We start from the raw sequence: 13,138 nt of genomic DNA, 5'->3' as shown, positions 1-13,138 counted from the left end.
CGTGTCTCGGTTTATGAAGACACGCTTATAAACCTTCAGTGATGCCGCTCTATTCTCTCTCCAGGTTCTCCTTTTATCACGTAAATCTCTACAAGCAGGAATAGCTCTTGAGTTTATTACATTAAGACTTGTTTTGACGACTGATATAACTTGTCTTGGTATCACTGATTATGATCGTGAAATATCACATTTTTGAAAAACTTCCAGTATACAGTGCCAACGCCCGGTTTCGATTCTGCAACCCTTTTCATATTTGCTTGGTGGTTTTACCCACTAGGCTATGCAGGATCGCTGTGAAGAATGAGATTGTTTGTCAGTATGAATCGTGTTCCTCACAAGATGGGTAGTGAGGGCATCACACATGCAGGACATTGGTAATTTGTGCACATTTCATGTACAATACAAGGTTTTGGCTACAAAGTTGATTTCAACAGTAAGTACCAAATATCAAAATTATATAAAAAACATACCTTCAGTTGGTTCATAAGTTGGATGAAAACCCGTGAGTTGCCTTTACAACTCACACACCAGTAAATGTCATGTCCTGAGGACGTTCATGACCATTAACAAAGACACAATTCAAGTCAATCCCTTGTTTAAACATTTAATCACTAAACATTAGTACGTCTGTACAGGAAACCAGGAAAACATACATGCATGTACGATGAGACAGTCTGGATATGATGACGATCACAGTTCTACTGATTGATCCCAAAGAAGACGTTCTTCAAACACAAACGCAGCAAAGCAAAAACCAAGCACTTTGAAATGTTTCTCTGTAACATGTACAGCATGTTTTACAAAGGTCAGAGTCAAATGTTTGAAATAGCTGATCCATGCATTGGTGGAAACAAAATAATTATTCACGCTTTCCATAACCAGTATGAAATGGAACCAAATCATAGAATTATCAGTGTCTTTCATAACATTTTAGCTTGCTGGAATGTGGTAGATTTACATCTTGCCGAATACTTCAGAATTCAGACAGAAAAAGACAAGAGACACACATAATGCTGTAAGTACATGACAGAAGACATATTTAGAAGTATGTAGAGCACCCACTAGCGGTGACAGATTAACACTTGTGACAACAGTATGTTACTTTTAGTAATAACTGACTGAAGGAAAATGTGACTGAATTAACATAAGAAATTCAGGATCATATTTCTGAAAGACAAACCTTTCATATTATTTACATCCTTCTCGAGAAACAAGCTGCCAATATAACAATGGAAAACAATACTTAGAAAAGATGTTAAAATGATGAAAATTTCAGTAACAAATCAAAAACAAGTGCAAAATTGCTTTGGTCTTTCCTGAACAAATAACAACGTTGTTCCCCAACTAATGCACATGAATATTATGGAGTAGAGCAATACTAAGCTCTCAGTATATAACATTTTAGCAAATCTGAGTTATACCATTTGAGGTCTTTTGGAATGTGTATTCTTTGACACCAGTCCACTTAAACAGTAGACTGTCCATTTGCTACTTGGGCTTAGTGTAGAGATAGCTGCAATAGTAAGTATATTTTGGACAAAAAACTAATTGTAACTTTTATCAAAAACACCAAAATTAAGTGAAAATTGTTTAATGAATTTTAAGGAGGATAATAATTTAGTAAAACCATTTAAGTTTAAGCATTGTTGCACATACAACAAATCAACTAATTTTTATTTTACAAGCTGCACAGGGCAAATATTAATTATTGACTAGCAATTTTTATTAATTTTTCCCCTCTCTTGCCTTTCCGTTTTCTGAGGACATAAATCCGTAAAACAAGAAATAATGCTGGTCTGGCCTTGGGTCAAGTTTAATTCCATACTAGTCAGTTTACAACGTTCTGAGTATTGAGGTCAAAGCTGGTTATGCTCACATACACAGTACATCCGATACAAGATTTCAGCCACACAAAACAGACCATTATAATAAACAGCTTAGCATCTGCTGAAAATATGATGACAATATCAATGAATTCCACAATGAATATGTTATTACCTTTGTACCTCCTGGGAGAATGAGAGTTGTTGATAGACTGTCCTGTTATCAATGTTTTTAAAAATTGTGGTGTGTCATGTTGGGAAAATATGATCTGGGAAAAAACCCTCAAGTGATGGAGACGCAAGATGTTTAATGCTTTGGTGACGAACCCAGATAAACAATGTACATGTATGAGGGAGAACCAGGATCTGACCATCGGTTCCTGCCACACGTATGGGAAGCAACTTTGCACTTTTTCTGCTTTTTACATCAGTAAGGTGTGGTAGTTACCCCTGATGCTGTAACCAGGGCCTAGTTTTTTGAAGCTCTCCTAGTGCTAAGATGGTTGTAAGTGCCATACACTAACATTTAACTCATGACTGAGTAAGCTCAAGGGGCCCAGATGGTAAGACAATATACTGGCTACATGACACATTTTACCGAAACAGTAAAGAGATCTATCCTGCAGACCTGGCAGATCTATGTATACTGAACAGCAAAAGAAATGCAATGTTTGAAATGTTTATGTCTTCTACATAAACACTTGACAAAAATACAGAGATGTGTTTCTTTTGATGTTCAGTATATGTACCTTGACAAACTGCTTCTATCCTTCCCAGTGCCCAAACCTGATCACTAGGTTCCTTATACACAAGATCAACACCAGTGCTGTGACAGTCCCAGTGTATGTTGCTATCACTACTTTGTAAAACTTTATCCAGGCAGTTAATTGTCCAAGCCTGTAAATGGTCTACGGCTGTGACAGTGTTAGGAGAACAATTAGGTCCAGATGGCATTCAAATAGACAGTGAAAAACATGTGAATTTGGAAATTTGAGTCATGCTATGAGCAAGGATATGTTACTGATATTCCAAGGTTCTCAAAAAAACACAAAAACTAGATTCAAACCCACAATCATGACATCCTGAATTGGTAAACAAGACGATGATCCCTTTGTCTCTTAAGATATTTCCTTTCTTTGAGGTAACCTAGGATACCACAGATCCATGGCAATAACCTAGGATAACCAGACCCAAGGCAACAACAGTCAGAGTGTCATCCCACATGGAAAGGATAATAGTTGCAGGAGTACTGATACTGAACTGTAACATCACAAGTATAAAGTTTTAATAAAAGAGATCTCAGCTTGTACTCTCTGTAACCATGACGTTTTTAACTGAGAACATTAACGGCATGTTTGAATTCTATGCATCATAAACATGTGTGTCTTGAACAGTGAGATCAAGATACAACCAGTGTGACAGTTTACACTTGACAGAATATCAACATGATCTTTGTCTCAAAAAATATATAATGCTATTGAACTTTAAAAAACAGAAAGACCCAGGGAATAAGGAATACCTAGACTTGCTTATGGAAGAATGGTAGATATAAGAATTGAGCTTCAAAGACTGTATCTATGTTAGGCAGCAAACCTGGGTCTTCAGCTTGATGAATGAACACTTTAACCATTAAGCTAGCCCACCACCACCTTGGAAATACAGTGACCAGTACAGATGAGGAATATCTTGCTTATTGTAGACTTTGGCAGTGCGAAAATGAATAGGTGGTCAGAAAATTAATATGGTTAAGGAACAGAAAGAGTAGAAAGAATAAAAAGTATATGTCAGCTGTTCCCCAGAAAACTGTAAAGTTCTTAAACATAAAATGTACAGATCTCCTGTGTTTGATATGGAGATTTCTATTCCTCACTTTCTTTCTCCACTTCTCACCTCCCGTTCCATGTTTAATCAACATGAAAATGACAATAAATGTAATAAAAAGACACATCTGCCATCGCCGTTTACTCAGTTGAGATCATTAAGTGGAATTTTTGCATTAAAATATGGACTCCTGAATATCAGAGGACTAAGAATAATATAATCACTCTGCATGTTCATAGAAGAAAAATATCTAAATACCCACCAAAATAATCAATCTAAGGCTACCTATGAACAAGGTTGATTCACTGAAAACTAAAATTTTAGAACTAAAATTGAAAATGGAAATTTTCTTTATTGTCCATCTTTACTTTGGTGATTCTAAAATCAAATGTTTCTGTGTTACTGAATAATTATTTTAGTGATGTTCATACATTTAAATACTCGATGGACAAACACAAATTATGAATGCATGGAATTTGTAATACACACTAACACAACTAGGTGTGTGAAAATCCTGAACATCTTTAGTACAAATAAACTGACATGCATTCTCCCTTTGGTACACTGACAGTACAGATGCTCAAATATGGCACATAATTGTTAACTAGAAACAAGAAGATAAAAACAATAACACTGATTCATCACCACATAATGAAAACTCTCACTCTGAAAACTTATTACGTGTCTAATTGTCAGTTTGCATCTGTTACACCATATGGCAGTCAACCAACAATATATTTAAATACTCTATACTTAAAGTATTTACATAAAAATTATGTTAGCAAGTGACTCTAACTTCAATAATAATGTAATTGGAACCGTAAATTCATAATTGGACCAATTCATCTAAAAGACCCCTTGGAACTGTTTTACAGGATATAACCCATGATTTGCATAAAATATACAATAGTGATGTACTTAATGTGTAGTAATATAACAGGTATAACAAAGGCTGAGATGTGTATGTATAATCAGTACTACATCTGGTGTTGCTATACATCTATCTTGGAGACCATCTCTGCGACAAATCTCTGGAGGTCTTGACTCCTCATTTCCCCTGTTGCCAGGACTTCCTCGTGGTTGGCAAACTCTTGAGACTCGAACTCCATGACGCACTTGTTGGTGATGAGGGAGAGGCCAAATACCCTCATGTTGCAGTGACGGGCTACGGTCACCTCAGGGATGGTGCTCATACCTGTGGATGAGGACAGGTGATATTAGTGCCATTGTAATCAATACTGTCATACAGGTGGGGCAGTGTGAGGACAATATCTGCCAGAAGGCTGGGACAATATTACATGACTGTCAGAAGGGACAATATTGGGAAAATATCTGCCAGCCAGATGGGATTTATGTGGACAATATCACTGTTCGACAGGTGGGACAATATGGGGAAATAACTGCCTGTTAAATGTTGGGATAATATGTGAACAATATCACTGTTCGATAGGTGAGACAATATGGGGAAATAACTGCCAGCTAAATTTTGGGACAATATGTGAACAATATCACTGTTCGATAGGTGAGACAATATGGGGAAATAACTGCCAGCTAAATGTTGGGACAATATGCAGACAATATCACTGCTTGACAGGTGGGACAATATGGGGAAAATATACATAGTGAGCCACTCTTACGCAGATGATGCAACTTGAGGACAATAAATAGTAAAGCAGGAGGGACAACATGTGGACAATACATAATTTCAAGCAGGTGGGACAATATGTGGACAACATATACTGTCAAGCAGATGGGAAAATATGTGGACAATACATACTGACAAGTAGGTGGGACAGTTTGTGGACAACATATGCTGTCAAGCAGATGGGAAAATATGTGGACAATACATACTGACAAGTAGGTGGGACAGTTTGTGGACAACATATGCTGTCAAGCAGATGGGAAAATATGTGGACAATACATACTGACAAGCAGGTGGGACAATATGTGGACAACATATACTGTCAAGCACATGGAAAAACATGTGGACAATACATACTGACAAGCAAGTTAGACAATTTGAGGACAACATATACTGTTGTGCAGATGAGAAAATTAATAAACAATATATACTGTCAAGTTGATGGGACAATATGAGGACAATTAATATGGTCAGGCAGGCGGGACAATTTGAGGACAACATATACTGTTGTGCAGATGAGAAAATTAATAAACAATATATACTGTCAAGTTGATGGGACAATATGAGGACAATTAATATGGTCAGGCAGGCGGGACAATAGGAGGACAACAAATACTGTCAGGCAGGTGGGACAATGTGTGGTACATCAATGCTGTTACCTGTAGCATCAACACCAATGAGCTTGAGGAACCTGCATTCTGTGACCGTCTCAAAGGACGGTCCTACCATCATGCTATAGACGCCTTCCTGGAAGAATTTGGTCATGCCCATGTCAGCTGCTGTCTGCTTTGCAATCTTCCGTAGTTCTTCATCGTAAGCTCCCGACAGTGCCGGGAAGCGGGGACCAAACCTGCAAAAAGGAGACATTTCACACCTTCAGGCACAATTTCCTATAATCATCCCTCTCTTATAAGATCTTCAAGAGCGAGTAAGCATGCTTCAAGAAGCATTCCAGTGACATCCTCGAATGTCAGTTAGGTGTGGGGGGAAAGCTAGATGTAATTTATGTTTCAGATGTCATAGCTGTGGTAAAACCCATGGGTATGGTTCAGACAAACTCAGAAACATGACAGGATGAACTGGGATTCAAACCTATTATCATATATTGGTTCCTGATGTATGCAGAGAAATGAAACAAAGCTCAGCAAATTGCTGATCTTCAGGACCTATATCAGGCCCAGAGTAACCATTCTAGAAACATTTGTAGCCCTATGAACTTCTCAAGCTCATTCATAGCACATTGGCTACAATCAAAGTTAAGAATTCTTAGGGCTATGAATGTTTCGATTTAAGGGCCTTGATATGTAGCCATACCAATTGTGGCAAATTTGGATGAATTAGATTTGGAGATTTGGACATCACGTAGGAACTCTGATGCAGGATACCATTTAGTGTAAGGGACTAAGAAAAGGTTGCGAATGTAAGCAGACAAATTTTGACCACTAAACATACGATGAAATCATAAAATGCTACGGTTAAATATTATAGTTTTTTAAACTAAAATTCAAAAGAACTTGATCTAAAACCATAACAAAATCAGCGTTGGGTCTAAATTGTGGTGATGACTGAAAGTAGGACTCTCCATGTTTCCTACAGACTGGCAATTCACATTAGATCATACATGGATTTTATGATCTTTCGTGTGGCTTGTACAAACTGAGGGGGAAAGCTGATAGGCATCATATCTATCAACTCTCACATCTTTCATCCTACATCTGGGCAGTCATGTAACTGGGTGGTTAAAGCATTCGGTTGTCATGCCAAAGATTGTTTTGATAGACGTGTACAATGCACGAAGCCCATTTCTAGTATCCCCTGCTGTGATATTGCTAGCATATTGCTAAAAGTGGTTTAAATCTATACTCACTCACCTATCCCATATGTAGGTTAAGAATATTGTTTGAACCGCCTGTTAGTACAGTGAAGGAAACCAAAATGGGACTTTCCAACTAACCTCTCATCATTCATTCCAACCAGAGGATTGATGCCAGCAAATCCAGCTAGGTTGAGATGGTCCTTGATGATCATGATGTCCCCGACACTGAACTTCTCGTTGATACCACCAGCCGCGTTGGTGACAAACAGCACCTTCACCCCCATCAACTTCATCGTGCGCACTGGGAGGGTGATCTGTATGTACAAGAGTTTCTTTGTTGTTAAAAGCCTCACTCAACAATAATTGAAACACGACAGCAAAAGGTCTGTAAATAATAAAATCTGGATCAGACAATCCAGTGACTGACACTGTCAGCATTGATCAAAGCCAAAAGGGAAGGGGAACATGTGATGAAATACATTATCTGTCTGTTATGGTGGAATGTACTACTAGACATTCAACAATCTCTCTGGCAGGCCTATACACCTGGAGATTGCCTAAATGTGAAACCAACACACAACAAGGTTGATGAACTTCAAAAATTGTATTAAAACCAACAGAAGACCACATGTGATTTGACATTGTTTCATCACAAGGGAATTATTATCCAGATACGTTCTACAATTTCCTAATGGTTAACAGGTAGTCATATAATAGAGTCACAACATAATCCTGCCCACAGGCAACTACAAGAGGTACGTCACCCTGCCCTACCTACGACGACGAGGTAGCTACTCATCACGGGTGAAAACAACACTCTGCCGGAAGTATAGACAACTCACTGGCAGACTATGGAAAATTCCACATCATCATCATGAACAAATGTGGTATAATGAGGCAACTATCAGGATATCACTATATAATGATAGACTAACTATTATGCAGGCACATTACACGTTTTCCAATGTAAAAGTCAGTGATTGAAAACTACAGTATGCTTTGATTGGCACTAGGCAGTACACTAATTATTAGGCAGGCCGACCCTAAGTTTTCAAAGGCTAAAGGTCAGTAATATGAAACTTCAGTATGTTCAGATTGACACTTGGCAGTTGCATTTCCCCCAACATAGCAACACTAGAGAAAGTACTCACTCAGTTTTGAGACGACTGTTCCATTTCCATAGTGTAAGTTTCCCCAAGTGTCCAATATATTTTATTTCACTAGGTATCTACTTTGACTGACGTGTGTGCCTGACTGATGTGTGTGTTGTTTACATGCTTATGACCTTCTGACCCCATACTATTTTGGTCCTTTCGCTTAAATATGACCGAAGTGGACGTCAGAGAAAACAACCAATCGTCGCCAGTCCAGATTCACTTCGTTAGTAAATCTGTGTTTCTAAAATACTCTTAATTGCCTTCTCATGCATGTATGCAATAAGGATAACATCTTTCATCATATATGTATAGAAAGATCTGAAACTAACCTATCTAACTTCATGACATGATTTCACTAACTTCTACATGCAAAAGAGATATTTAATTATAAAGTAGTTATTTTCACTACTTCTGTAGTAACGGACTGAGAAAACATTAAACTCTCAGTGTATCCAAAACACACTAACACTAACAATAATGTAACGATACTATGAAAAGTGGGCTACAAATTGACATAACATAAAGGTGGGTGCAAGCAATAAATACTGCGGTTGAAACACAATTTGCCGAGCGCACTAATCACTGGAATCAACAGCCGCCATTTTCAATGCAAATGTAGCTACACCGTTACACTGTCCATCAGATCCATTTGGTTGTGTCTTACAACCAGCAAAGGTTCCTACTCATGAAGATCCAGTTTAGAGGTGGTCTTCAGCAACACATGCTTGACACGATATTGTATCTCCTTAATTCTGTTGATCTATGCTCACGATGTTGATCATTGGATTGTCTGGTCCACACTTAATTTACAGACTGCCACCGTTACACCTGGAATATTGCTGAGTGCAGTTAGTTTCAAAGGACAAATGAAACAAAAAGCATTGTTTCCAGAAGACCACACATTCTAACACTGATTCTTGGTTTGTAAGGTCCATTCATCCAGCCATCCACCCATTGATACATACACACAAGCCCACAGCTCCTGACCTAAACCAAATCCCCCCAACCAACCACTCCACTTAATAATTTCTGTATTGTGGGTATTGGCATAGCTTGTTTTCTCCGTATTTAAATATGTATACAAACATGTTTTGTTGCATGGAAACTAATGACCTAGTTGTCAGTTTGTGACCTACCTTTTGTGGAGAATAGCCCTCATAACAATGAGCTCGGCCTTGCATCAGGACCACAGACTTGCCCTTCAGCTTTCCGAACACCAGCCTCCCCTCATGGCCAGGAACTGTGGACAGATATGTCAAACTGTCAAGAAGGGTATTCGCCATGAGGGCTGGCTAGAATGGTTTCTACTGAACAGGCTTGTATATGTTACTCCCTCATGATAAATGCTTTGAGAGATGGGTACGAATCAGGTAATTACTTCTCTGTTTAACCATAACATTTGAACCACAGCTTGATCTAGGTTTTAGGGTCAGTGTAGAGGAACAAGTTTCATGGACTGACAACATCTTTATTGCAAAAGCCTGTCGTGTCACCAATCAGTATTCAAAAACAGAAAATGTACATGAAGGATATTGCTTTAATACAACTTACAATCAAACTACCTTCTAAAATGCCACTTATAGAAGTAATGTCCAAACGTTAAATGGTTGGCTTGTGACCATGTGATCACCTCAAGGACCATCTGATCACCTGAACGTCCACTTGATCACCTCAAGGACCATCTGATCACCTGAACGTCCACTTGATCACCTCAAGGAACATCTGATCACCTGAATGTCCATTTGATCACCTCAAGGAAGATCTGATCACCGGAATGACCATCTGATCATCTCAAGGAAGATCTAATCCCTCTGATCACCTCATATGACTAGCATCGGTTGCTGGGGGACGAGCTGCTGATCCTCTAAATGGATCTAACAGGTAATGCTTTGCTCTACCATGTTACTCACCTGTGCTGACTGGGAAGCCCTGAATATCCTTGTAGCTGATCACCTCCTTCTCCTCCACACCTTCTGCCAGTTTGCCGCATCCGGAGCCTAAGATAATACCTAGTGTCGGTCGGCATTTCACTCTGTTCAGGACGCTCTTCGCAATTTCTTCCACTTCATTGTAAGTATAACTGAAACAAATGTTGTTATCCATTTAAACAGTGATGTACTGGTAAAACTTTGGGACTGTTCCACAAACAGGCCAAGTTCCTGATGGACTGGTAATTTATTACAGGGAAAGGCAGAGGCACCTGGTCACATAAACGACCAACTGATCACCTGAAGGAAGATCTGACCACATCAAGGACTATCTGATCACCAAGGAAGATATGATCGCCTAAATGACCATCTGATCATCTCAAGGCAGATCTAATCGCTCTGATCACCTCAGGGAAAGTGGCATGAAAAATAACACAGTTACTGGTAAAATGGAGGGAGAGTGAGCAGATGAATAAATAGTATGAATCTAATATTTCAGAAAACTCATTAATTTGAAAATTATTTGAAGATTCATTTTGGGGGGTAGGTTAGTCAAGTCATATTATATGTATTGAGAAAGGTGGAACAAAATGTTACTTAAAAAGAGGGATGACAACTTCACATCCCATCTCCTTCTTCATGTCAATGGAGTTGGATAACAGCTGGAGAATAATGGCCACACACCTTTGCACTGTCCAACCTTAGCAGCCATATTGGCCATCTGATCCACACTATTGTCATCTACGAAAGTAGTGTTTGGACGATTCCCATGGATTTACAGAAATAGTTCCTGTTATCACAATTATCGCCTGGAATGTGCCAAATTTCTCTTCAGTATACAACATACTTACACAATACATTTGGAAAGTGTTGACTACATAATCATGTTACTTGAACTAACCTATGGTCCTAAAGTGAATGTACACCATGTGTGTCTAATTGGTTTCCAAATTTTGCTAAGCAGGCAGAGTAGCTTATGAAACTTACCCACTTACTGGCCCACAAAAATAATTCATGAGCCCGAAATCTGAATGTACAAGAAACCAGAGAGTCAGTATTCTCTTGCATGGGTAGCAGTTTCCCAGTTCTTTTACCACTCATCAATCATAGGATTACATTTTTGACTACAATGAGCTCTGTCACTAATCGCCCAATGATCAAAGCATAGAGGAAAAACAAAATGTTAGCAATTCTCCCCATTTCATATTAAGTTCCAGCCAACATCAAGACAACTTCTGACCAAGCGGTTACACAGTTACACCATTAGCCACACCTACAAACAGTTGTCATTGTAACCATGGTTACCGAACCTCATGGGCTCCTATCAACAGAAAATAATGTCACTACAGTGAAATTACATCAAAATTGGGGTGCTAATTTGTTAGAGTGCTTGTTCTTTAGTAAGATGTGCGGTTTTGGGTTGTGCTGGTGAAGTAGACATCGTTACCTGTCGGCCATGCTGCAGTTCAGATAACGACGACAACGCAGAGACTGATGATCAATATTGCTACACTCAACATTCACCCTTTATGTACTAAGAATAGTCTTCGTGAGAAGATAGTTGAATAAAACAGACAAGCATTTTGACAAAATTCACACACGTCAAATTACATTTTCAAAACGCGTGGAATAAAACCAGCCATCAAAATTTGATTATTATTAGATCATATTCAAAATGATAATGCTGTCAGAGTTATAAGGGTTAAAATCATCTATATTAACCTATACTATTTCCATGGCAACTCTGCAACATTAGGTTAAACATGACACTTCCCGTTGCAAAAAAATAAATCAAAGAGGATATCAGACGTGGTAGATTTGAACTGACTTGTATATACAAACACATATAGTCTTACCCTTTTGTGTCTCAGAAGTATATATGCATTGACTTATGCATGTTGATTAAATACAATGTTGTAAGCTCTAAGATCTACAGACCACCAAATCCATCCATTCATCATTGGTTAGTAATTCCAGAGAAAAGAGATGTCAATATTTCAGCTGTTGATGAAAGCAACCTTGCTTTATTAACCCTTTGCACCACAAGACCTCCACTCCATCGTTTGAGACAGCCATGTCAATATGCTGGGGGAAGTTGGGGGTGTCATTCACATTGTACATGGTTCTCCATAAATGTTACAAATTTAATGTATGTGTTAATAAGGAATATATATATATAATATATTCCTTATATATATATGACAATATATATATGACAATGAACAATATATATATATATATATATCACACTGAACAATGTAACTGAGCACATATTTGGGATTTCACTTTCTTAGTAAAGTACAAATTCTAGTACTTTTAACGGTACTTTACTAAGAAAGTGAAATCCCAAATATGACATATGTTGCATTTGACCACTTTCTAAATGGCATCGTGTAATCATAGCTTTCGGCCGTGGGAGCCAATTTACACTCATCAGAGGGGTACACAAAGTACGCAGTCTAGACTACCAGTTGTCCGACTTTCATTCTTGTGGAAGTCTCGGTGGCTGAGCGGGCTTGGCGGCTGACTTTGTGTGCTGGCGATTAGGTGCCTGACTCTGAGGGTGCGGGTTCGAATCCCGGATGGGACTCAACCGTTAAAAGTACTAGAATTTGTACTTCACTAAGAAAGTGAAATCCCAAATATGACATATGTTGTATTCAGTATAGATTAGTAAATGTACATACATAAACACTACCTTTTGACAAATCCCCCATTTAAATCCACATAAAACTAATTAATCAATCAGCGTGTTATCGGTTAATCCTTTGATTGATCCAGACACAAGAAATGTCAAATGGTGGCCTTTGTCGGGTAATCTAAGTGGCATTACTATTAATTATACCTGTTATAAATTCAATAACCTCTGAAAGTAGATGAATACTGCACAGACCCTCGTTTCTATACCTACAATTATGTCACGGAGACGAGCCGCTCTGATTGGTTGAAAT

The 13,138-nt window shown here is 38.4% G+C and overlaps 1 protein-coding gene across 1 annotated transcript in view; it reads right to left on the bottom strand.

Moving 5' to 3' along the window:
• Nucleotides 1-590: 590 nt before the first annotated feature.
• The window catches only part of LOC137258354 (purine nucleoside phosphorylase-like), a 34,336-nt gene continuing 21,788 nt past the window's right edge, over nucleotides 591-13,138 (bottom strand). Inside the window, exons 2-6 of the mRNA XM_067796005.1 lie at nucleotides 10,170-10,339; nucleotides 9,396-9,499; nucleotides 7,241-7,416; nucleotides 5,946-6,136; nucleotides 591-4,839 (exon numbers count right to left, since the gene is read on the bottom strand). Coding sequence (XP_067652106.1) covers nucleotides 4,637-4,839; nucleotides 5,946-6,136; nucleotides 7,241-7,416; nucleotides 9,396-9,499; nucleotides 10,170-10,339 — 844 coding nt within the window. The 3' untranslated portion in view covers nucleotides 591-4,636. The remainder of the gene's footprint in view (nucleotides 4,840-5,945; nucleotides 6,137-7,240; nucleotides 7,417-9,395; nucleotides 9,500-10,169; nucleotides 10,340-13,138) is intronic.

This window comes from Haliotis asinina, chromosome 12 (assembly GCF_037392515.1).
Source record: "Haliotis asinina isolate JCU_RB_2024 chromosome 12, JCU_Hal_asi_v2, whole genome shotgun sequence".
Classification (NCBI taxonomy): Eukaryota; Metazoa; Mollusca; class Gastropoda; order Lepetellida; family Haliotidae; genus Haliotis; species Haliotis asinina.
This window is presented reverse-complemented; position numbering and strand designations above follow the sequence as displayed.